The 27752-nt window shown below is 31.6% G+C and overlaps 1 protein-coding gene across 2 annotated transcripts; it reads right to left on the minus strand.

Moving 5' to 3' along the window:
- Positions 1–377: 377 nt before the first annotated feature.
- LOC107849854 (probable WRKY transcription factor 40) lies at positions 378–2967 on the minus strand. Of its 2 annotated transcripts, none has more exons than XM_016694401.2 (4): positions 2792–2967; positions 2157–2432; positions 1499–1615; positions 378–1421 (listed from the first exon to the last, which is right to left on the minus strand). In XM_016694401.2, the coding sequence occupies exons 1-4, from the start codon at positions 2876–2878 to the stop codon at positions 1116–1118; spliced, it is 786 nt and encodes a 261-aa protein (XP_016549887.2). In that variant the 5' UTR covers positions 2879–2967; the 3' UTR covers positions 378–1115. The 2 variants fall into 2 exon arrangements, with proteins under 2 accessions (XP_016549887.2, XP_016549886.2); XM_016694400.2 differs by having other exon boundaries at positions 393–1421; positions 2121–2432; positions 2792–2964.
- Between the last annotated feature and the right edge of the window lie 24785 nt (positions 2968–27752).

Raw genomic sequence — 27752 nt, forward strand, 5'->3', positions numbered from 1 at the left:
AATTGTTGTTTTTGTTTCTAATAAATAAAGGACTAATGTGTGAATATTTGGTGTGGTGGTGAGTTTAAGACTAGAGATATTAGTCTTAGTGGAGTCAATGAGTTGGAGTAAAATGATATGTTGAGGTACTAGAGTTAGTCCTTTTGATTATTGAGATGTACTCTAAAATCATCTTAAAGTTTAGTGAATGTCGGGTGTCTGAACCAAAGTTCAGTCTGAACCAAAGTTCAACATTGATAGCTAGGACTGGGAAGCTACATATATAATGTATGAATCTCTTAATGGTGTGAGACCTTTTAAAGAAAACCGTGTGAGTTTAGCCTAAAGCAAACAATATCATACAAAGTAAAAGTATATTTGGGCCACCTAAGCCCAAGAGTAAAGGCTGCTGAAAATCCTGCACACTATAGGCCATGATTTCACTCTCTTGAAAACAAGGGGATTTTCCTCTTAAGAGTGTTGAACCTGGTTCAACTTTCTCTTAACTGTTCTGTGGGTTGATTTGGGGTGCTTAGGCAATTCAACAATCAAAGAAAATACATTATGCATTAATTGCTTAAAATATATGCCGCGTGGCTCTTCTATACACTAAGGGGCCGTTTGGTAGAGTATATAAGAATAATATAAAATATGGTGTATTAGTAATGTTTGTGCTAGTTATGCTTATATTTTTCCTATGCAATATTTGGTTTGATATATTAAAAATAACATAAATTACATAATTTCTAAATTTCTTTTTTATAGAAATACCCTACATATATATGTTGGAAAGGATGCGGAAAATTTTTTGAGGGATAATAGTGTCTTTAATCATGTTAATGCATGCATTGAATCCATTGCATCTCTAATACCATGGATTTTGAGGAATTAGTAATACACACCTCAACACGCAATAGAGTGTATAACTAATGCAAACATTAGTTATACATAGGGTGAAAAAATATATCAAGCAAGGTATTAATAATACACATTAAGCTAAATACATGCATTAACTTTCCAATATACTCTGCCAACGAACCCTAATACTTTATGTACTGAATCTCAGCAACAAACTAAAACTACAGCTAATATGCTAATTTACCAAAAAATTAACCTCCGATAGTACGATGACGATTTTACCCCCTCAACACCCATTTGAGTAACTGCAAATCATATTCGAGAAAATATTCCAGAGATGGCTGAGCAACTGTAGCAGCAAAACTAGGGTTCTTCGACAAGGAAGGCACCATTTTAGCGACTAAATCTTTCTGCAGTGAACTTGTGTTGATGTCTTCCATGAATTTGTTAAAAAATGTTGGATTTGTTATAACACCTTGGTTAACTAATGGCGCTGTTGTTTCAGCTTGGGATGGGTGGGGGTGGTTGTGCTCCCCTTCATATGTAGCTACTAAAACTGATGGATCTTTAACACTTCTTTGTACCTATAAATTGAATTTCACTTGGACAAAATAGTATAATAATATTATCATACATTTTCCAATACATTTAGTAAACTGACCTTCTTCTTGACTGGGCATGTTGGTGCAAATGAACACTTGTAGTAGGCTCTTGGAGAAGGGTTATCTCTTGTCACCTTTTGACCATATTTTCTCCAGTTATATCCATCTTTTACCAACTATAAACCAAAGCAAGAAAAAAGAAGTATTAAAAAAGACAACTTACAAAAAAAATATTACTGGGCTGGAGTAATGCATGAATCATTACACTAAATATCTCTATTTATGTGATACTCTTTCACCTTTACTTGTTCTTTGAAACTGTTGAGACATTTTATTTAAGAATCAACTTATACAATTTTTATGTGTTTTAATAATAGAAATTCAACTGATAATATGTTCTCCACATAATTAAATCAGCTATTACTTTATATTTGGTTCTATATTCGTTGATTATGTAAGCAACATATTATTAGTTAAGAGAGTCAAGAGGCTCTTAGTACTCTTTTCGTACTTTCCAAATATGAAAAATTCTAGTTTTAGAAATTTGAAATTTATGTCAAAATTCACATTAGAAAAACTAATTTTGATTATTGATTCCTTTTTAGTGATCCCTTTGACTTCTAGATTAATATCTTAAGATATCTCTTTTGATTTTAACTATAACTAATATTGTTGACTTACTGAGGTTTGATCAGAGAGAGTGGTTTTAACACTAACAGTTGAAATACTGGTTGTGATGATTTCCCTTGGCCTCTTTGGTGATGCTTCTTCAAAGTTGATGTCTGAATTATTTACACAACATACATCTTCAGCCTTTCTTTTCCTTGACAATAATTTAGAATTATTGTCCTCTTCATGAGTGGAATGTTTTTGCTGCAACTCAATTAGATTAGTTCTCAAGGAATTGTAGTTTTCACCCAAAGTTGTTAGCATAGTTGCTAGCTTCTTGTTCTCCTCTTTCATCCTCTTCAATTCCTCTTCCAACATCTCATGCTGCACATATTAAATTACTTTAAAATACATCCAAAGAAACAAGTACGCAATCCAAAACGTGTGTTTTTCTCATCATAAAACTATGCAAAATCTGTGCCCAACAATAATGATTATAAACATAGAGTCTTAACTTATTTATTCCGGCAGTCTAAAGAACCTTATACTACTAGGTCACCATTTATATGTTATAGCAGATAATTTTTGTTATTTATAAGATAATAATATAAATAATAAGACTATAATGATAAACATAATAGTAATTAGAAAACAATAGCCACAATAATAAATAAATAAAAATACATCCATCGGAAATAAAAATACTCATATTCATGAAAGAAGTGAAATATAGATCTACTTGCCGGCATCAGACTTCTATTGGTGTTGTGCAATGAAGGGTTTGTGTTAAGGTCAATAGTAAAAGACTTGTTTCCCATACTTGTGTCCATGACAGAGAATTTTATTTTCTTTCTCTCTTTTATCTTTTATTAAATGAACTGATTATTTTTTTTTATGAAAGGAATGAAGAGATGAATGGTAAGATGATATTTATAAGTGACCACGTGGAAGTAGTTAAATTGAACTATTAGCCTTGGATGGGAAGGAAAGCGCGAGGAAATTGAGGGTGTATAAAAGTATTGCTAGTATAAGATTCTAGAATTTAACTTTCATTTTTCTTTCTTTTCCATTTTTTTAATTAAATAAAGACTATCTTATGTGGCACTATGGAAAGTTTGCTCTACTTTAAAAACTCTTCAAAATTCAATTATTAATTAACTCCCATCTCTACTCTCACCCCCTGCTCACTCTTATCCGACTCTGTAATAATCCAACCCTTTTGTTCCGAGTATTTGTGCTCTACTTTCTCATTTTTATTATTTTGCTTTGTGCAAATCCTAATATTAGCACCGCGACAAGACCATACTAGTCTTGGTTGGGGCGGTAGTTGACTCCAGATGATCGAGATGATATAAACACTATCTATTCATGATGGGGAGTTTGTTTACCATCTATTTGGGACAACTGAATTTGTTAATGATTCAAGAGCACGCCTTAACGGCTTAGCTTATGAGTTAGTAGCGAGAGTTTGTAAAATAACAAATAAATATCATTAATAATGTAATCCACAAATAAAATAAAGATTGAAAACAAATGACTAAGCAAAGCGAGGTACCTTAGTCACGAAGCGGTCTTGACTGGAGATGGTATTAGTCCGAACAACCAGTAAATAGACAAAATTAAGGAAATCAATACGAGCGAAATTAATTAATAGTAAAATGCTCAAATGATAAATTGTAACAATTATATATATGTGGTATATTGTAATGATTGTTATTTGTTATTATAACGATAAAATTCAGATCGTCAATTTTAAGAAGATTTATGTTTTGTTACAGTTAAAAATTTACTGATATCAAGATGGATCTCAACATCTCAATATCACTAGCCTTATCAAGAGATCGAAGGAAAGAGATGAAGGATTTGGTAGTTTTCTACTTGCTCAATCCAAGCAAAGAAAAGGCAAAAAAAAAAATAAAAATTTACTTATTGGAGAGAAAAGGTAAAAAAAAGAAAAAAAGAAAAAAAGAAAGACCATTTACTTAATATTTTTCATAAATAAAATAAGGGAAGTGCCAAATGGTCATAATTTTTTGGCCATAATTGTGAAAAGACTTTCATAGTCTTGTTTTAGATTTTACCATATTTTCTCAAATAAATTTCCTCCAAATTTTCTTAATAAACGTACCAACTTTTTCCTATTTCCTAAACTTATTGAACAACTAAAATTGATTTATACATGAATAATTAATGAATTTAAGGTACATCTATTATTTATTAAAAGTATATAAATAAATATATATTTGTAACTAATTTTAAAAATAATTAATACATATTATTCAATAAATTCTCAAGTAACTTAATTAAATATAATTCAAACGACAAGGAAATATGAGTCTATAACCTCATTCAAGAATGCAATGCTATTTTAATTCAAAAATTAAAATACTAATGCTATTAATCAGTTTTGCTAAATGAATAAAAAACTAAGCAAATAAAAAATAAAAATACAAGCAATTACAAAAAATTACAAGAAGTAAATATTGAGACATAAAGAAAGGAAATAGATGCTATCAAGTTAATTAAAAAGTAAATTTCATCTGAATTTTGTTAAATCATATGGAAAATATAACAGAGGTCCAAAACAAATTAATTACACTAGTGTAACCGCATGCCTTTCACCTGTAACATTTGTTTATTTAAAATTAAATAGTTTTATCTATTGCAGAATTTCTAATAAAGCGTAAAAAATTCAAATCATTTTACAAGATCCTTCATACTTTCATATAATAATGTAAACATAAACATATATTTTATTATAGGCACATAGATAGTTTACCACCAAAAGTTCCAAATGATTAATAGATCATCACTTTTGCGTTTTTCATGCATTACCTCTTCCCTTACTGTCAAAGGATAAAAGAGACGCATCAATTTGAACTATATTTGTGGTATAATTTTTTTTCTATATTTAATTTTTTTTTAAAGTCAAATCTTTACAAAATCATTGATTATATTCTTATAACGTACATAAAACTTTTAAAAATTTGGTACTTCTTAATTTTTTCTTATTCTGACGCTTTTATATTTATTTCTCGATTTTTCAAATCTTCTGAAAATCAAATTTCATTACTAAAAAAATAGGAAAACCGACCACAGTTTATGGTCGAATTTTTATTTTTTTCAAAAAAATATTTTTTTTTTAAAAAAGCGACCACATGTGGTCGATTTTATATTTTAAAATTTCAAAATAATCATTTGAATAATTTTTATTTAATTGTTATTTGTCTTAAAAATAAAAAAAACGACCACTTGTGGTTGGTTTTATTTTTAAAAATTAATTAAAAAGTATTTTTAAAAAATCGATCACTTGTGGTCAGTTTTATTTAAAAATATAATTAATTTTTTTTAATAACCAATCACAAGCGGTCGGTTTTGTAATTAAAAAAATATAAAAAAAATAAATTATTTAGGAAACCAACCAATTGTGGTCGGTTTTTATTAAAAAAATAATTATATGTTTAATCTAATATATTATTTTTTTAAATTACACTGATCACACGTAGTCTATAACCAATATAATAATAATAAAAATGAATAAATCTTAGAATTTGTAAAAATACTATAGTAAAAAATACATCATATAAAATAAAAAAATTACGTTAAAAATAACTTTTATCTTTTACTTATATTTTAACATATAAAATAAATATTTTCCTTTGTATATACGTTAAATGACATTAAACATGCATAATCTTTGTATAATGAATATCTGTATATATCAGTCTTACCGTTTATAATAATGATATTATGCTACTATTGTAGTTATAATAATGTAATGTACATATATAACCGATAATTCATCAGAATACTATGATTGTGTTCTATTATGAGGTAATATACTTGTGGATGTGATGTATATATAGTACGCATTCAAGAGTTCATATATATAAATATCTTTACATATATATATGATGTAGTGATCGATCGATGAACGATGTAGTAAAAAACTAGTAGAATATATCCAAACATATTGAATACCTTGATTTGAAATGATAAAAGTAATAATACACTGTACGTTGAAGTTATATTGATGTAAGCTAATCAAATTAATCGATAATTCATCAAAGTATGAATATGAAATACATCACATTATATTATTGGATAGTATACTCGTGTACGTACGTGATGTATATAGTATGTATTTAGAACTTGATATAGTCGATAGTGTGTATATGTGTGTGTATGTATAGGTATATATATAATATATATATATATATATATTATATAGTGAAGGTATATTAATGACATAAGATAAACTAACCGATAATTCATCTGAGTATATGTGAAATACGTTCATTACAAAAAAATAGCATTTAGCGACACACCGTTTTTGTTGCTACTTATGAAAATTCGTCGCTAAATAGAAATAGCGACAGAATAGCAACAGATTGTCTTCAGTCGCTATATTGCTTGTTGCTAGCCTTATAGCGATGAAAATTTAATTTTCGTCGCAAAATTTGTGACCCTTAGCGGCGAAATATTTTATTTATTGATGTTACCGACGTATTTATCCGTTGCTATAGCGTTGCTATTCCCAAAATTCATTTTCATTGTGGCTAAATTTACGACTGAATATTTTATCGGTGATTTGAAGCAACATAATTTGGTCGACTGAGTAGCTATTTTTAGCGATCAAATTTATCCATCACTAAAATTTTTCAGTAGCAACGACTAAAGTCAGTCACTAATTTTTTGTCGCTAATAGAAGCCGTCTTTAGCAACTAAATTAATCCGTCCCTAAAGTTTTCCAGTAGCAACGACAAATGTTAGTCACTAATTTTTTGTCGCTAATAATTTTGTAAGAAAATAACTGAAACACATAAATTATAAACTGACTAAAATAACCAACATTCATATAGATAGCAAAATCCATAATAATTGTGTCCAACACCCACAATTTCAAGTATTTTGTCAAACATAAACTAATGTCAAATATTAAATGAAAGTTAATATTTATTTAAATCTTACATATTTCTTTAGCAAAATTTTCTTTAACGCTCTCGTCTATTTCACTTTGAGAGAGATTCAAAAATTCTTCTTCCAAATCTTGCAGGTACTTCATTGCAACAAAATAATTTAAATAAGAGAAGTCACGATATAATAATAGATTTGATTATTATTAAGAGAATTTGGTTACCTCACAAATGGATCAACCTTCTCACAATTTAGTAAAATATAAGTTTGGGCCGTCTTGATTTCATCTAAGGTTAAATCTCTTTTCTTTGCTTCTCCCCAAAGTCGACCTGGATGGGGAAATATTGAAAGATTTCCTTTGAGATCTTACATAACATCACCATCGTCATTACGATCCAGATTATGATTTTGTGACATGACATGAAGTTCAAAATAATGAGAAAATAATTATGTTGACTCCATCATCAAGTACGCTTCACAAATGGAACCCTCAACTCTAGAATTATTCCCAATCATATTTTTAAGAGTTCCCAAATACCTATATACAAAAGAAGATGTAACATTATGTTTAGGAAGGTTATGTATTAATTAACTGTCACAAGTTTGACATAGAGTTTCACATTTACCTTTCAAAAGGATACATCCATCGATATTGCACAGCTCCAGCAATCCTTGCTTCATATGGAAGGTGTGAAGAAAGATATTTCATTGAGTTAAAGAACCCAAGAGGAAATATATGGTCCAACTTGCACAAAATTTATGGAATATCTCTCTCTAATCGCACCATATCATCCACTCATAGAGTGGTCGAAGTAAGATCCTTAAAAAATAAGCTCAATTCTGTAAGTGCTTGCCACACATTACTAGGAGAAAGTTTAGGAAAAACAATAGGCATTAGTCGTTGCATGAACACATGACAATCGTGACTCTTCATATCAAATAACCTTTTCGCATTTGTGTCTGGCAGCCTACCCAAATTTAAAACATACCAATCTGAAAACTTTAAGCCTTTCACCCAATTAAATAAGATTGCTCTTGCTTTCTTGTCTAATGTATAGATAGTTTTTGAATATTATCCATTACTATTCTTTCCCAATTGAGGTCGATTACAATACTTTGTCGTATCTAGACATGACTGTGGATTGTCTTTGGTTTTGTCATCAAAATTAAGAACAGTGTTAAATACATTATCAAAGAAGTTTTTCTCAATATGCATCAAATCAAGATTATGTCGAATCATGTTAGAACTCCAGTATGGAAAATTCCAAATTATGCTTCATTTTTTCCACCCACATGTCTTACATATTATTTTATTAACTTGTTCTGCATCTAACTCTGTTCCATTTCTTATCCTCAAATTACAAATATGGTCTAAAATTTCCTCTTTTGTTCTATATCTTGAGGGGGGAGGGGGTCTTTTGAAAGTTTGTCCTTTAAGAAAGTTCTTTTGGTATCTCCTAAATGGGTGATACTGGTCAAAGAACATTCCGTGGCAATCAAACCAGAATTGTTTTCTTCCATGCTGTAATCTAAAAAATCGTGTTTCCTCCATACAATAAGGACATGCTAATTTACTCACAGTACTCCATCCCGATAACATAGAATATGCAGGAAAGTTACTAATTGTCCACATCAAAGATGCCCTTAATTGAAAGTTTTGCCTTTTTGAGATATCAAATACTTCTACACCTGTCTCCCATAACAAGGTCAATTCCTTTATTAGGGGTTGCAGATAAATATCAATTTTATGTTTGGGATTGCTATGACCTGGAACAATAATAGTTAAGAACATATAAGTCTATTTTATGTACACTTCTAGAGGTAAATTGTGTGGAGTGACAACCACTGGCCACGAAGAATATTTCCTTCCAGACTGACTTAATGGTTAAAAACCATCTGTACATAACCCCAACCTGACATTTCTTGGTTCAACGGCAAAAAAGGGATGAGTTTCATTAAAGTGCTTCCAAGCCTCAAAATCTGATGGATGGAACATCACAACATTCTTTTTTTTATGCTCATGATACCATATCATGTCAGCAGCTATAGCATAGGATGCATATAATCTTTACAATCTCAGAATCAAAGAAAAATAATACATTTTCTTATAAGGGACCAATTTCCTCTTACGAGAGCCAACACAATGCTTATACCTTGGCTTGCTACAAAATTTACAAGATGTAAGGCAGTCATCATCATCACCCTAATACAACATATATCCTGATTCACAACAATCAATATTTTCAATCGACAAACCCAAGCTACGCACTAACTTCTTCGTCTGATAATGGCTATCAAGCACTATGTTATCTTCAGGTAAAGCCTCTTTAAGCAATTATATCATCTGGTTATACCGTTTCTGCGACATATTGTTCTCCATTTTAATATTCAATATTCAAGAGACAACTGCAAGTTGAGAGAGGGATGAACAGGGAAATATTTTATATCAGCAGTATCTAGCAAATCATAAAATTTTTTAGATACGGGATTAGGATCTTCCTCCATTGAATGTTAAAAAGGATGAGATGAATCAGGTTCACTAGTGCTATAAGGTTGCAAACTTGAACGCTGAGAAAAGTTGGGACCAACTGCACCCAAAATTATTTGTCGGTATGGATTCTCTCTGAATGCATGTTGACCACCACCATGCAAGTCATTACCATAAGAAGTCCCGCTTATACCATCTCTTTCCTATTGATACTTCCAAATAAAATAGTTTTCAACAAATCCAGATTGATAAAGGTGACATTTAACAGTTTTGACATCCATGAATTTATAGTTCTGACATTTTGCACATGGATATCTAACTTTGTCACCACTCCTATGATTTTATTGAGAACATGCAAATTGAATAAATTCATCCATCCCGGTTACAATTCTAGAATATAAAGCCCCTCGGTCATCTAACCTCTCATACATCCAACCACGCTCTAAATTATTCATGTTCCTATTAAGATTAAAATAAAAAAATAGGATAATCAGTGTTAATTAACCAGCTTAATAAGAAACACGACAATTAGTCTTAATAAGTAACCTTGTTGGAAATTCATATTAACAAATACGATAATCTATGATCAGACTCTATATGAAGAACTAGTTAGCAAAGAAAGCATAATTAAGTAGATCAGTTGACAGTTAAATAGTTTCACTAAATTATTCAAACTTATGCTCTCAAAGTAGAAAACAAAACTAGTTTGCCATAAAAATAAGATAAAAGTGATAGATACTTCTATTTTAAACAACAAATTCATCATTACATGCTTAATAACAAAAATAAGTTACAAACATAATCGAGAAGCCAACAAGCATAGCAAGAAAAATGAAAAAGCAAAAGAAAAGTTTAGAAACACACCTGATTGAATACAATACTCCACTTATTTTGCCACCAATCTACAACTGCACTACACCAATTCCAGTAAAAAGGCACCTTAAAGAAAAGTGCATCAAATAAATATTTGAATATATGTCACTTACACTACTAGATCTCTAAAACCACAAAAAAAATCCAATCTTTTTAAGAGCAATCCATCAACAGGTACCCCTTAATCACCCACCAGGTAGAGAAATCCATCAAAGGGCAAAATAAAAATCGCATAATAAGGCACACAACAGATACTTGTTTTTTTAGTAGTGACCCATCTTGCTATTGATAAGGCCACTAGCACACAAACTAGACCTACAACAACAAAAATAAAGGTAGGGATCGACTTAACAAAATCCCAAGGCAATGAATCTTATTGGAAATAAAAAACAAAGAAGGCAACATGACAGTGATCACCCAAGTCATCAAATATGAAACTATACTAGCAATAACAATATTAGCGAACATAGGCAACACCGAGAAAGTTCAAAGAAAACCCCCTTACCGCAGAAAATAAAGGCCAACATGGAGACAATGGATGCAATAAAATAATGTCAACTAGAAAGTCAAAAGAATCCCAATACTTCAATTGTGAACCACTTTAATAAAACCAAAGAAAGTCGCAGAGTGAAAAGGCAGAATCCCATCCTATTAAGAGCTGTAACATAAGTTATCGATAACATACTCTCTGTTGGAAAGATTTTAAAAGAAAACAAACCACATCTCATCTATTTGAACCCTAACAGTCAACTATCATATCCCCAAATAAACCCTATCCCCAAATATTTTAAAAATGTTAATTTTATCTATTAATTTAAAATTATCAACAGTTAGTTTTAAAGTTGGAATGGTAGCAGTGTATTGTGTGGTCCTTTGATTTATGTTATTGTTGTTTTTAGTTAGAATGAAAGTCATAAATGCAATATCTTTTACTAAACTATTGCAATTATTTAAGCGAAAGATTATTCTTTCTAATAATTTTACTGTTTGACAGAATTCGAATTCGGAAAAAGAATTGCTTTGCTATTTTTTCGGTGACCGCTTATATTTCTCTTTAATTTAGGCCAAGAAAAAGTAAGTTAATTCTATTTATTTTCTTATAATGAAGTCTTTAAATGTAGTTTAGTTTGGGATTATTCACTATAGAAGGCTTTGAAAGCCATAAGAATTTTGTGATGGTTATATGGTGTGAGAGGGACATCCAACGCCTCTACTTATTTTTTTGTTACGCTTGTTCAATTGTTTGACTTATTACACTATAAATGAATATGTTACTTGAAAGTGAATAGGTGTAGTTACTTGAAGGTGAACTTTTATTTTGAATTTTGTTGAAGCGTAGGTACTTGAAATGTGAACTTTTAATGTGAATTTTTCTATTCGTGGTAATTTGGGAGGTGACTTGAAATTGTTGAAGTTTAGGTACTTGAAATGGTATTTTTATTTTGAATGTAGTTTAGTTTGATAACTTGTGAGGTGACTTAGTCACTTGAAATTGATTAAGTGTAGGTACTTGAAATATAAATTTTTGTTTTGAATGTGGTTTAGTTAGGTAACATGTAAGGTGACTTAGTCACTTGAAATTGATTAAGTGTAGGTACTTGAAAGGTGAATTTTTATTTTGAATGTGATTTAGTTTGGTGACTTGGGTGGTGACTTAGTGACATGAAATTGATTAAGTGTAGGTAGTTGAAAGGTGAGATTTTGTTTTGAATGTGGTTTAGTTTGGTGAATTGGGTGGTGACTTAGTGAGTTGAAATTGAGTAAGTGTAGGTACTTGAAATGTGAATTTATCATTTTGAAGGTAGTTTAGTTTGTTGTTTTTGGAGGTGACTTAGTGAATTGAAATTGATTAAGTGTAGGTAGTTGAAATGTGTTTTTTTTTTTGAAAGTGATTTAGTTTGGTAACTTGGGAGGTGACTTATTCACTTGAAATTGATTAAGTGTAGGTACTTGAAAGGTGAATTTATCATTTTGAAGGTAGTTTACTTTGTTTTTTTGGGAGGTAACTTAGTTACTTGAAATTGATTAAGTGTAGGTAGTTGAAATGTGAATTTTTGTTTTGAATGTGGTTTAGTTTGGTAACATGTGAGATGACTTAGTCACTTGAAATTGACTAAGGTGAATTTATCATTTTGAAGGTAGTTTATTTTTTTTTGGGAAGTGGCTTAGTGACTTGAAAATGTTGAAGTTTAGGTGCTTGAAATGTGAAATTTTGTTTTGAATGTAGTTTAGTTTGGTAACTTGGGAGGTGACTTAGTCACTTAAAATTGATTATGTGTAGGTACATGAAATGTGAATTTATCATTTTGAAGGTAGTTTAGTTTGTTGTTTTAGGAGTTGACTTAGTGACTTGAAATTGATTAAGTGTAGGTATTTGAAATGTGAATTTTTGTTTTGAATGTGGTTTAGTTTGGTAACATGTGAGGTGACTTAGTCACTTGAAATTTATTAAGTGTAGGTACTTGAATTTTGAATTTCTTTTTAAAGTGGTTTATTCTACTAACAAGTGAGATGATTTAGTCACTTGAAATTGATTAAGTGTAGGTAGTTGAAAGGTGAATTTTTGTTTTGAATGTGGTTTAGTTTGGTAACATGTGAGGTGACTTATTTACTTGAAATTGATTAAGTGTAGGTACTTGAATTTTAAATTTTTGTTTTGAATGTGATGGAATGTGGTAATGTGAGGTGACTTAGTCATATGAAATTGATTAAGTGTAGACAGTTGAAAGGTGAATTTTTATTTTGAAAGTGGTTTATTCTACTAACACATGAGATGATTTAGTTACTTGAAATTGATTAAATGTAGGTAGTTGAAATATGAATTTTTGTTTTGAATGTGGTTTAGTTTGGTAACTTGGGAGGTGACTTATTCACTTTTTCATTTTGAATTTAGGCACTTGAAATGTGAACTCTTGTGACTTGAATTAATTACTTGAATCTGATTGATTGTGTAGATGGAAGCTGATTATAGCTGGATATATCAACGGAATAATGATAATAGAATGGGTCTTAGGATGGAATTTGTAGCAGGTGTCAGACAATTTGTTGAACATGCTAAGACACTTGATGTTGGTCACATTTTTGGGCTATTCATTGTCCATCTGTTAGATGTGATGGTACATGTCTTTTAAAAAAAGAAGTTGTGAAGGAATATATTTATAGAAGGGGGTTTCACGAGGACTTTTTAAGATTGCGTTCTATTGATGGTGATGTTGAGAAAAATAACTTTGTTGTTGGTGAAAGTAGTTGGTCTGCAGGGAATAATAACTACCAAGATACTAGGATGAAAGAAATGGTGGATGATGTTTTTGGGATGCAACACGGGGGCGACTTTAGGAAAAATGTTGAAGATATTCCCAATAGAGAAATGGGCAAATTCTATGAACAATTGCATGTTGCTAGTCATCCTTTGTTTGACGGGTGTTCGCACTCTCGTTTGTCTGTTGCTGTTAGATTATTAAGTATTAAATCTGACTAAAATATTGCTGAAGAAGGAATGGACTCAATAATAGACCTTATTAAAGAGATAGTTGACTCCGGCTTAAAGGTTCTTAATTCTTTCTATAAGGCAAAAAGATTAGTGTCAAAGTTAGGTCTCTCCTAGGTTAAAATTGATTGTTGTGAAAATAGCTGCATGTTATACCATAAGGGAGATGCTAACCTAGAGTCCTGTAAGTTTTGTCAGCACCCTCGATATAAGTGTGGTTATAGTGGAAATAAAATTGCTATCAAGGCGATGCATTATTTACCTATAATACCAAGGTTGAAGAGGTTGTATTCTTCAAATAGCTCAACTCCTCATATGAAATGGCACAGTGAAAATAGAAGGCCCACTGGTGTTATGTGTTATCCATCTGATGGAGAGTCTTGGAAGTATTTTTATGCAACTTATCCAGATTTTGTAGCTAAGCCACGAAATATTCATTTGGGATTATGTGCGGATGACTTCTCTCCCTTTTCAGTTGGTGCTGTGCCATATTCACGTTGGCTTGTATTTATCACCTCGTATAATCTTTCTCTTACAATGTTGATGACTAATCACTATATATTTCTGAATTATGTTGTTCCTGACCCGCGTAATCCAAAAAGCGAAATAGATGTCTACTTGCAACCTTTGATTGATGAACTTTAAATTTTATGGCATGAGGGGGATGAAGCTTGGGACATCCCACTTAAATAGAATTTTAATCTGCGTGCATATATAATGTGGACTGTCAATGATTTTTCTGCTTATGGAATATTGTCTGGATGGATGATAGCTAGAAAGTTGGCTTGTCCATACTACATGGAAAAAATAAAATCTTTCACATTGAGACATGTTAGGAAAAATTCATGGTTTGATTATCATCGTTGTTTCTTGCCACCTGATCATGAATTTAGGAGACTCAAGAGTGCATTTAGAAGGAGTAGAACGGAACATGATGGTCCACCTCCTAGGCTATCTGATCATGACATCTGGGAGATAGTTCAAGATTTGCCTAAAGTTAGCAAGGAACCATTGTATAGGCTCGATGGATATGATGTTTTGCATAATTGGACTAAGTAAAGTATATTTTGGGAGTTAGAATATTGGCCAGATAATTTACTTAGAAATAATGTTGATGTCATGCATACTTAGAAGAACTATTTTGATAACTTGTTCAACACAATTATGGACATCACCGGCAAGACAAAGGATAATCCAAAGGCCAGACTTGACTTACTAGAATATTGCAAGTACAGAGAATTACACTTACAAGAGTGTCCCAATGGCAATGTTCTTAAGCCAAAGGCTAGTTTTACATCCAAGTTGGACCAAAAGTGACAAATATGTGAGTGGGTCCAAAGTTTAAAGATTCCCAATGGATATACCTCAAATTTGGGAAAGAGGGTTGATATGGCACAAGGATTTTAAATGGAATGAAAAGCCATGATTGTCATGTTTTCTTGGAACAATTATATCCAATTTATTTTATTGGTTTATCTAAAAATATATGGAAAACAATAACAGAGATTAGTTTGTTCTTCAAAGACTTATGTGCCACCATATTAAAAGAAGAAAATCTGGTGCGAATGGAAAGTAATATTATTGTTATCACCAACAAGTTGGAGAAGATTTTTCCGCTAGAGTTATTTGATGTTATGGAACATCTTCCCATTCACCTTGTGCACGAAGCTCGGCTAGGCGATCTAGTTCAAACTAAGTGGATGTATCCATTCGAACGGTAAGCAATTGCAACATACTTTAATTCGTACCCATATTTTTTAATATAGTAAACATCTAATCTTAAGATTGTACAGGGCAATTGGAAAATTAAAAAGAGATCCCAAAAATAAACATAGGGTGGAAGACTCTATAGTTGAGGCATATTTTGCAAGAGAAATGTCTCAATTTTGTTCATACTACTTTCGTGATGAAGTTGATTGTTCAAGAAACAGACCGAATCATTATCGATATGATGAGAATGAGTCTTATTTGTAACTGATATCAATTTTCAATCAATCTGGTAGTAAGGCTAAAAAGACCATATTATGCCAGCTCACTACATTGGAGCACAAATCAGTAACTTTGTATGCCTTGTTGAATTGCTCAGAAGTTGAGCCCTCTCTGAAGTAAGGAGATTAAAAATTAACATATCTTATTTATTTACTCATTCCCTTAAGGAAACTAATTGTGTTTCGCATATTGGATCTTCAATTCATTTAAGACTCAATTCCACGAAAGCCAAGTGTATGCATTCTTTGAAACATGGTTTACATATGAGGTTCGTAAGTGTACTAATATTTCTACAAATTTTAAATATTTACACATTCTTCAACTAATATATATACGTATGTATGTATGTATGTATATATATATATATATGTATGTATGTATGTATAATATTTTTAGGTACATCAATCACCAAATGCAGCCGTATACAATCAGTTCTTGAGAGATATTTCTTTGGGACTAGTTGAAGATCATACAATGTCCCATTACACAGTAAATGGGTTTAAATTTTCCACCAAAGAACACTCTAAAACAAGGAAAACAAATAATAGTGGTGTTTAGGTTAAGGGTGATGATGATGTTGATTACTTTGGCATCATACACGAGATCTTAGAACTGGAGTATGTTGGTTTCCCAATAAAAAATTGTCCTCTTTCTAAGTAAGTGGTTTGATCCAAGCACAAGAGGTGAAAGAGTATATAAGGAGAATAACATCATTGAAGTGAAGCACAATAGGTCATATCCCATTTACGATCCCTTTGTTCTAGCACAAAATGATAAACAAGTGTATTATACTCCTTATCCGTTGTGCAGTGATAAGTCTGATTAGTGGGATATAATCAAAATAAAGCCTATAGGATGGGTGGAAGTTGAGAATTTGTTGGAGACTACATATAAAAATAAAATGCAGATTGATCATCAGCTAGTGGACATGACTTAGTGGATAGTTTGAATCACCCAGAAAAAATATATTTGAAGAAGTTAATATTGCAGAAGAAGAGGCTGAGTGGGTAGGAGATAAGGAGACTTCCGAAGAGGGTGAATGGTTTAGTGGAGAATCTTTATGAGAGGAGGATTAGTTTGTATAGGTTGTATTTATTATGTATTGATGTCTTTATGCTTTGTACTATTTACCTTTATGTTTCTTGTTTATGATTGATATGTAATATACTGTGTAAGATTGTTGTTTTCACTTTTCCATAATTTATGTAGTAATAGAAATATTTTTGTCTATCTCGTGTTGTTGGAGCGATTTGAAATGTGAATTAGGAACTTGAAATTAGTTACTTGGAATGTTTTCTTATATATTCATTTTGTAAGGACTAACTACTTGTTAACTTTACATAATTTAGATGGCAGGTAGAGGTAACAAAGGTAAGGAAAAATTTGATCCTACGAAAACAAAAAAGAAAAAACAACCTCCGCCTTAGAGACAACCGACAATTATTCATATATCTGAGGGTCGGTTTGCTGACACGCCAGCACGACCCTCATATTATAAGTCATCGCAGCATTCAATTCCTAGTCCTACGCATGTGGGTCGACTACATGGGTCTACAACGACTAATTCTGCTCACATCACCATGCCACCAATATCACAGTACTATCAGACGACCGCTGGCACATACGAATATCTATCATTGTCAGTACCCCCTGCTAGCAGTCACCCACGTTCTCACAGTAATTCTACTGGATCTATTGGGTTGATGGATCTTCATCTTGGAGGCACTCCATCTGGCGCTTCAGATCCGCCCACGCTAGTATATCCGCCAGCACTTGCTTCGCAGTCTGGAGACAGAGATGATTATCGGAGGTGGTATATTATTCCATATGGGATAGGATAAGATTTCTACATATAACAATATTATTCATTTTTCATCACTGTATTATTACGCTCTCTGAAATTAATGTTTGATCTTGTGTTGTTGGTTTAGGCCTGATGCTAGAGTTGAAAAAATTATGACTAAATGAATTGTCGGAACTTCAATGACTATTGGACCATTTGGCAAAAGGTTCCAAAACATGAAAGAGATAAAATGTTTAAAAAATTTCATGTAAGGATTTAACTTATCGAATACTTAACACATTGTTAGAATAAAAATTTGAATATTATATTTACGTTTTTATTGTAGAAATATAACTGGTGGGATGACGCATATGAAGTGCTATACGGAGGAATTTTTATAGAAGATCTAGATCCAGATTCAACGGTCCGTTGGATTATACCAGAATAAAAAGGGTACGACCATGGTTTATACTTGAACCCATGTGGCAAGATTATATTCGCTATTGGAATAACGACAAATACAAATTGTTGAGTGAGAAAGGAAAGAAATTCAGGCATCATCCAAGGGTGACTCGCTACATACTGCGGGTGCAGTTAGTCGGATTGTTGTGAAGGAAAAAATGGTATGTAATTTTTACAGTTTTAATTGTTTGTTCTATTTAAATTTTTCATTATTTGAATATTAATAATTTTATCATATACAGGAAAAAAATTTAGTAGGAAGATAAGACACAATGAGATATTCGAGGAGACGCTTGTGAAGAAGAAAAAGAACCCAACTGATGAAGATGTCTGGGTTGAGCCTCATGCAAAGCTGCCCATGTAAGAATCAAATTTCCTGTTGTGAACCTTTTTCTCAAAGTTGATATTATTCAAGTACAAGTAGTTTAATATTTTTTTACTATTAGTTTTAATTTTACTTTGATTATAGGATAAATATATGCAGCTCGTTAATGAGTATCGTAGTACTCTGCCTCCTAAAAGTTAGGGTGACATAACACTTAAAGATGTAGAGAAGGAGTTATGGAGAGAAACTATGGGTCCTCCAGTTAGAGGCCAATACTACAGACTCAAAAAATGTGATAGCGAGAATGTTAGGTCTATGTTCGGCCCGACATCCTATACCTCATCAGTTGATAGAAAAACCATTGAATCACTAAGAACTACGGTTTCTAAACTCACTGAAGATCTTGCTGCACAGAGAGAGAAGGCAAAGCAGAAGGAGGAGAAAATAACATCACAAATCAAGATGCTGTAGCAACAGTTCAGTTCTTTTATTTGATCTGCACGGATTATTCCTCCATGTCCTGGTGATGTAATTCAGGCTGCAAAAGGTTTAGTCCCATTGAATGATATCAACACAGATGAGAAATCAGATCCTGTGTATACGGTTAAGGATGCGGATGACGAAGACGATGATGATGAGTGGTAGTTTTTTGACCTTTGTATGTGTTTTAGTTTGGATTTATAGATGACTTGTAGTTTTTACACTTTTGTATGTTTTTAGACTTGTATTATATATTGGTTGTTTGAATGAAATGTAGCATGTTTATTCTATGCTCATTTGTTTGGCTGGTTGATGGAATGTAGCATATATAAAGGTTTTATTAAAAAAAAAATTCCCAGAAAAATGTGGTCGGTTTTTTGAAATTTTTTTCAAAAACCGACCACAAGTGGTTGGTTTTTGTAATTAATTATATTAATTAAAAACTAACGACACGTGGTCGGTTTTGTAAAAATTAAATAATTAATTAAATAAACACATATGGTCGGTTTTTTAAAATTAATTAATTAATTTAAATAAAAAATCTACCACTCGTGGTTGATTTTATTAAAATTAATTTAAAAATAAAATTGACCACTTGTGCTCGGCTTTATTAAAATGAATTAATTAATTTAAAAAGAAAATTGACCACCATGTGTTCGGTTTTCTTGACTTTTTTAGTAGTGTTTAGTTGATTTAGAATTCTTAAACTAATATTAGTTGTCATTAATTCTGATGACTTCTATATAAGAAAATGTCTTATCATAAATACAGTTAATTAATTTTCAACTGTTAAATATTAAAAAAATAATGTGAAAAGATGATTTTGTCTAAAACAAAAACTTTTAATGAAGAATAAAAAATTCAAACGGTATTTGTAACACACTTCACACTTTTGATATATTATAGATTCAAGATGATATTAGAAACATCTCTAATGTTTTACTTCTTAAAACAACTTATTGCGGGCATAAAATATTATACTTGCTTTCCTTAGTTTGGTTTCTTTATAATAATTTTAATTTAATATTATTAATATTGAAGAAAATGTATTTGATTATTTTCTGTATCAATATATGTAGTTGAATAGTAAATTTTTTAAACACCTTTTAAACAAATAAATAAAATAATTTTTGTGTACTAAATTTTAAAATAGAATAGTTTTATGTCAGAAATATATTATATCTTAAAGTTATATGATGTTTATGTTTTTAAAAAATTGAAACCAATTTTTATGTGATAGAATCAATGTTAGGTAATAGCAGATAAATTTTACCTATCTTTGATTTCAGTTATTCAATTTTTCAATTCTTTTAATTGTCACATACAACATGCTAAGTGTAGTTCCACAATTTTTCATACCTCAATTATTTTTTAAAAAATTATGACAATAAAAATTAGAATTAATTGTCCATCAAAAACATTGATCCAATTTCATAATAATTTTTTTTTAAAAAAGAAAACATAAGAGGAGTAAAAGTGGTATAGAAAAATTACACACATTAATCATTAACTGCTTGAAAGTGGAATCTGCTCTTATTCTTTATCAGTAAAAGGATGCTCTCGCATCAGTATAACTTGACATGTCTCTGTCATAATAAAATTACAACAATAATACTAACTTTTTAGGTACAATAGATTACCCCAAGAAAAATAACGTAACTAAATAAGTATTTTTGTTTCAAGTTCTAAATAATTTTGCATCAAGTTCCATAACTATTTGTTATGGTGAAATGATTTTTGATAAAATTTTGTAGCTAATAATTACTTTTTATCATGAGTAGAAATTTATTGTTGCAATACTAAAAACTAAAAAAGGTCACATTTAAGAGTGAGATATTTTGTCTATATAGTGATTGAACAATCTTTATTATAAAATTAAACACTATCAATCTAAGATAATTAAATGTGTTAATCATTTGATTTGACTCGATCTTAGTGAATATTACTAGTACCTTTGAAGTATATTTCTTGTAAAATAAATATTTCGTTATAATAACAATCTACAACATAATAAATTTTATAGCAATGAGTATAAATTTTGAATCACAGACCATGAACAAATGGTAAATAAATTTTAGCCAGATCTATTTTTACGAATGCTATGGAAACAAAAGATTATTGTTAAATTATTTAGCAAAATAAATTTTTACATTTGGCTATGACATATTTTGTTAGTATATCTATCCATAAAAAATATAAAGTAACAAAATTTTAAGCATCTCAAAATATTTTATTATTAAAACTCTACACTCATACACTAATTTTCATATTCATTGAAAGTAGCCGTAAAATCGAACTAGCGTGGTAAAACTTCAATTGGAAAATAATCTCATATGTATACATATAAGTGAATTTTCTTAATACAAAGTTAAGAAGCTTGGCCGAAATAATTGACTTGTACCAAATATATATATATAACTTCAATCGACTCTAAATCTTCCTTTACGGAAAATAATCTCATATGTATATTTACACTTTGACTGATAAAAAAGAATGCTTACAAGGATCTCACATATTTATTTTATAAATTATAAATTAACGACTAATAAATAAATTTGTATTGATTAATTTTTGTTTTCTTAATTACACACTACTACATTTCACAATTATTTAATTATGCAGTTGTTAACTAAAAAAATTAAATCATTAAAAATAGAATACATAAATTGTCTATTCCCATGTATTGAAATAGTTTTCAACGTATTGGGAAATGATAATAAATAAAATAGTCTTAGAAATTTAAATTTAGGAAGAAAGGGGCAAAACTGTCTAAAATCTGACCAGTTTATAGCGTGAACATGTCTTTTTACTATTTTGGCCAAATTTGGGCCAAATTTTTGTGGCCTAAAAGATTTTTACATAAAATAATACTACTTTTCATGAAATTTATTTTTGTTAAATTCTCAAAATAGTAGGGGTTAATGAAATGATAAAAAATATCATCATCAAAAATGTGATGTTTGCACTTTTGAGAATGAGTTAAAAAAAAGTGTTACAAGTGCATATTAGTCTTGGAATAAAACACATTGCATATGAGTTGATGTCTTTGACTCTCACATGCATGTTATCAAGGAAATAAGAAATTGAGTAGCCATTTTGACATACAAAATTGGGTGAGATAAATTTTATTCTTAGGATAAAAAAAATAGTTAAATCATGTGATGAAATATGTATTGACAATTCATATTGACCCCAAAAAATAATTGTGAAATACAATTATGTGTATTGTATGAGCCTTGCAACTCTTTTGATTCAAATGTGTGAAAATAGTGGGACAAATAAAAAGAAAGTATGTTAGCCTAGTTGAAGATATGAGATATGTAGACTAATTGCAACTGGCCTAAAATTGTGTGGGCAGTAAAAGTACTTAGTAGGTATAAGCAAAACAAATATATTTACTCGGTATAAAATTTGTGGCTTGTTTTTTTTTTTTTTTTTTAAAATCTTGCTATACATAAAAGTGTTTTTGATGTAAATAAAAAAGTTGATGCTATTTGTTGAAATGAAAAAAGAAAATTATTATTTGTTAACTCTATCACAGAGGTTGAACTAATTATTTTAGGTTCAACTAGTAAAAAGTGAATTGATCCATCACTTTATTTTGAGAAATTAATTTCTCTAGTTTTAAGTTATTGTGGTAGCGCCAATATTATTGGTATAGTTTGAAGTTTTTATATAGTTAATTTGGAGCCATGAGAATAATATACGATCATATTTGACATGTGGTACCAATAAATGATTATGTCAAATCTTGTGATAATTTTGCAGACGAACTAACCAAGATCTTGACAAGATAAAAAGTCTGAAGCACATCGAGGGTGATGGAATTGAAGCTTAAAAACTCCTAAGTCGTATATGAGAAAAACCACCTGGGGACTAGAGATTATATAACCAAGTTCAATGGGAAGAACGAATCATATGATGACTCAGTGTGAGACGTACTATTGTTTAAACTCTTCCTATGATATGAGTATATTTTGTTCCTGTAATGATTTGTGAAGGTTGAGTCTAGGAACTCTTAATAAAATTTTGTATCACGTATGAGTGGGGTATCAAAATTACAGGACCACCTTGATATATTTCACCTATATAACTGTAGAAGTAGGTCGATTCATATGAGAATTGGTCTTATTCTCAAAAGCACTTATGAAAAATTGAGATAGCATATGACTGTAATATGCTGGATATTAAATCTTATGTCGACACCTTAATTATCGTGTGTAGTCAGTAATACTTTATTTTTCTTAAGCATTCATAGTTCAAGTCTGAGACCACTACTGACTCTGGAGTACAGTCTACTATTTACAAACTGAAGATTTAATGCATATCACATCTTTATTATGCATAATAATCTTCCTTCGACTAAATTGGTGAAATACTAGCTTATGTTAATATTAAAATGTGACACAACCTGCCCTAGGGCCTTATCATAATAGGCGTTCCAAGTTCGACCAGGACCGGAGACCACCCCGGTTACCCAACCCAGCCTCCAACCGCCTTTCCTGAGTTGGATGAATTCTGAGCATGTAACAAAATAGTGTAACAGCTTACATAAGGACTCTGGAAGTAGATCACAACCGTGACCAACCCAACTGAGTCCCCCTATCCCAGACCAACAGTCCAACCATACCAAATCATACCAAACAAAGGCCATAACAAAAAATATTCCCGAAACATGATATAATTAATCCCAAAATGTAATATGATGAAACAATGAGAAATTATGTCTGATGATGCCAGCCTCCTAGCCCATTCCAATGCTAAGGCTGACACCTATACCGATCTCTCACTTACCAACCCATAGAAGTACCACAAAGCCTCTATCCAAAATTGGGACATGCCCCCAACCATAGCCAATACCAATATCCAAAATAAAGTTAAAATGTCTAAAAATATCCATAACATGAAATGATGCCTTCCGAAAGAATGAAAGCTCACCACTTCAGTTCAAATATTATGTCTGAGTCAATCACTATGTAGGAGGAGTAGAATAGTCGGTTCCTACATAGATGGGTATATAGCCTCCATTAGACAGGGTTAGCGAGTGACCGCTAGCATGATCTTAGGATAAGGATAAAATAATATCATTTATAAAACCAAGTAAAACCATCCATATACACACAGCCATACATACATATATATATATATATATATATATATATATATATATATATATATATAACCATGCCAAAAAAAGGGACCGGATTTAGCATGCCTTTAAAACCTTTACCTGGGTAGTGTAGCTTTGCCGTCCTAAACCACCCATCGGCTATATGGATTCATCTCTCCCTAATGAAAGGGTCCCAGTGCGTGTAGCTGCACTACCAGGGAAGTATCCCATAGGGTGACTAGTACATCCCCAAAATAAAGTGTGACATCATGCACACAGTCACCAAGACCAACCTCATTTCGGCAAATATAAGTTTCCAGTTTTGGTTCCCCCGGGACATCCACCTTCCGTGACTTTGCTACATATCTTGCTATTATTGCCTAATTAAAACTAGTTTCCAAATATCCAAACCATTATCCATTTATTAACCAAGGCCATTGATATTGGTACCATCATACCAGCCCTTATTTGCAAGTATCATCCGTAGCAAACCATTTATAGGTTTAAGGGGACTTTCAAGTGCCCTTCCATTTACCATATTAAACCACTTGGGAGACTTCCATGTTCCCCACTGTCACACCCCCTTTTTACCCCCCAAAAAAAGATTTTAATGTTTGAAAATGATTTTTATTATTAAGTGACAAAAAGTAAAGTTTGTTTCAAAAATGATTCTTTTTCATTTTTGAACTCAGAGTCGCCACTTGACATAAATTTGGAAATCCCTTTTCAAAATGATTTGACTCTTTAAAATTGATTTACGAATGGAGATTCCGATTAAAGAATTTTATTGACCGAGGAGAAGGTGTTAGGCACCCCTCGATCCCGTGGTTTGACTACGGTCGCTCTGTAGAGTATATCGGCTAGTACGATACTATGAATGTATAAACCATATAAAACACAAAAAAAATAATCAAACTAATGAAACAAAACAAGTTCAAAAATATAGTGCCCAAGTCCAATTATAACTGTCCGAAATAAAAAGTACTGAAATAAAACTACACTAACCTACATTAATCCTAAACTATGCTCTACCCGATGTCTCGGGCCTTGATCACGAACGGTCTTTCGAGTACAAAGTATCGCGGGACATATATAGAATCCTAAAGTTTGTGTATCCGAAAACCTATAATTTTCCTATAGATTTTAGCCTAAACATGATAATAACCAATAAGAGCGATGTTGACATTTATTTCGAACTAAGCCACTAACAAAAATCCGAAACAAATTCCAAGTTCATTCTTATCAATATCCCACCTTCCCGATTTTAATTTTTCGATCAATGATTCACTTAACTCTTCAACTATTAATTCAATTCAAAAAAAAAAATTAGAATGCAACGTCAACCACATACACAATGAAATTCAAAATATGATAAACACATAAATCATTCACAATCTCACGCAAAATTAGAATAAAGGGAGAGATTAGAGAATTGGACCTCAAATGAGCTTTTAATCCATGTATTATTCTGATTAAATTTGGTAGAGCCCGTATCCAATGACCTCGACTAAATCAAAGGAACAACCCGTCAACTTGAATCGACTACCAACGACCCAATAGAACAGAATACCTAAATCTAAAATCCTTTTACTGTTTCTCTCATTTTCCAGTGAGGGGTTCTATTTTTCGATGATTTAGCTGGAACATGGATGAATGACAACCGGTGGTGTCTTTCGGGTGGGTGGCTTCGGTTAGAACTGGAAAAAATACGCTGTAACAATAACTGGACAATTATTTTCTTATGTTTCCTAATGGAGATTCCGGCGATTTGGTAGCGAGGACTCACAACCAAAGTATCTCTCTCCATTTCTCCCTCTCTCGTCTCCCTACTCTCTATTCGTTCTCTATCTCTCTCAAAATCTACTATGTGTGTGTGTGCATTTTTGGTGTAGAGAAGAATGTATGGGTGTGTGTATATATATATTGAGAGCTTTTTGTGTATTTTGTTTGCTGTGAGTGGACAAAGAAAACCCCCCACCCCGATATGTAGTTTCTGTGTGTTAATATAATGGTGAGGTCAATTTTTATTGTCTGTGTGTTGTGAGAATGATAGTGAATGAGTGATGTATATGTGTGCTGTGTATTATTTTTGTTGGGTATGTATGTAGATGGTCCCAATGTGGAGAAAAATATATATTTGATTTTTGTGTTGACAAAAAATAGAGGTGCACGTGGGTGTCTCAGCAAAGTTGGTAGGATTAGGTGGGGGTAGGGGCAGGTAGGGGGTAGGGTAGGGAGAGGTAAATGAGTAGAAATTAATTTTTGGGACTCACAAAATTACGTGTCTACATTATGCCCCTCTTTGGATATAAACACAAAGAGTTTTAAGATAAAAAGGTAGACAACGAGATAAAATTTTGACCGACCATTATTCAAAAGAACGGTGAAGAAAGATAAAGTGTAATCGAATCTTGACTTTGGGCGTCCTACCTATCTCAAGTTATGCAATGATCAGTTCACAGGTAGTTCCAGGTTGAAAGGAAGAGATTTTACAGAGTAGAAGAGTCGAGTGAGGTCCCATCAAGGTTTCAGTCTGTGACGATGTTATTACATCAAAATGAATATTACAAGTTAAAATATTAATGAATTACAAAAGTCCTATCAATACATCATACTTGATTCTTTTCTTGGGTCTTCGATGCTTTCAAAAGTGATAAAAGATCTGCCTTCTTTGAGTTGAACTTGAAAATAGATTTTTGCTCCATACAAAATTTGGTGTTGGAGATAAACTCAAAATTGACCATGTTCTGCAAGTGGTATTTCTGAACTTGAACCTGAATTTGAAATTCTTCACCCTATTTTTCAGGCAGGCTCCTTACTTATAATTTTTTACCTCGTTGCTTGGTTTTCCATTTCTTTACCCTGTTCTCCAGGCGGGCTCCTGACTTGCAATTTCATTACCCTATTCTGTAGGTGGGCTCCTAATTTTCAATTTCTTCACTCTGTTCTCCAGGTAGGCTCCTGACTTGCAATTTTATCACCTTGTTCTTCAGGAGGGCTCCTGAGTTGTAACTCCATCACCCTGTTCTTCAGGCAGGATCCTGAAATTAAAATCAAAACTAGAGCAAAAATTATCTCACATAAATATTATGATAAAGAAAGATTCCATTTTTCTTAAAATAAAGTTTCATTTTACAGGAGAGTTTTGAATAGAAAGTAAAGTCCCATTTTTCAGGCGGGTCATGAACAAAAAGTAATGTCCCATTTTTCTGGAAGGTCTTGAACATGAAGTAAATTCCCATTTTCCAGGAGGGTCCTGAACATAAAGCAAAATTCCATTTTCCAGGAGGGTCCTGAACAAAAGGTAAATTCCCATTTTCCAGGAGGGTCCTGAACATAAAGTAAATTCCCATTTTCTAGGAGGGTCCTGAACATAAAGTAAATTTCCATTTTCTAGGAGGGTTCTGAACATAAAGTAAATTCCCATTTTCTAGAAGGGTCCTGAACATAAAGTAAATTTCCACTTTCCAAGAGGGTCCTGAATAGAAAGTAATGCCCCATTTTCCAGGAGGATCCCGGACATAAAGTAAATTCCTATTTTCCAGGAGGGTCCTGAACATAAAGTGAATCCTTATTTTCCAGGAGGGTCCTGAACAGAAAGAAAATTTCCCATTTTATAGAAGGGACTTGAACATAAAGTAAATTACCATTTTTCGGGAGGGTCCTGAACACAAAGTAAATTCCCATTTTCCAGGAGGGTCCTGTACATAAAGTAAATTTCCATTTATCAGGAGGGCCCTGAACATAAAGTAAATTCTCATTTTTCAGGAGGGTCCTGAACATAAAGTAA

The sequence above is a fragment of the Capsicum annuum genome, chromosome 8 (assembly GCF_002878395.1).
Source record: "Capsicum annuum cultivar UCD-10X-F1 chromosome 8, UCD10Xv1.1, whole genome shotgun sequence".
NCBI lineage: Eukaryota > Viridiplantae > Streptophyta > Magnoliopsida > Solanales > Solanaceae > Capsicum > Capsicum annuum.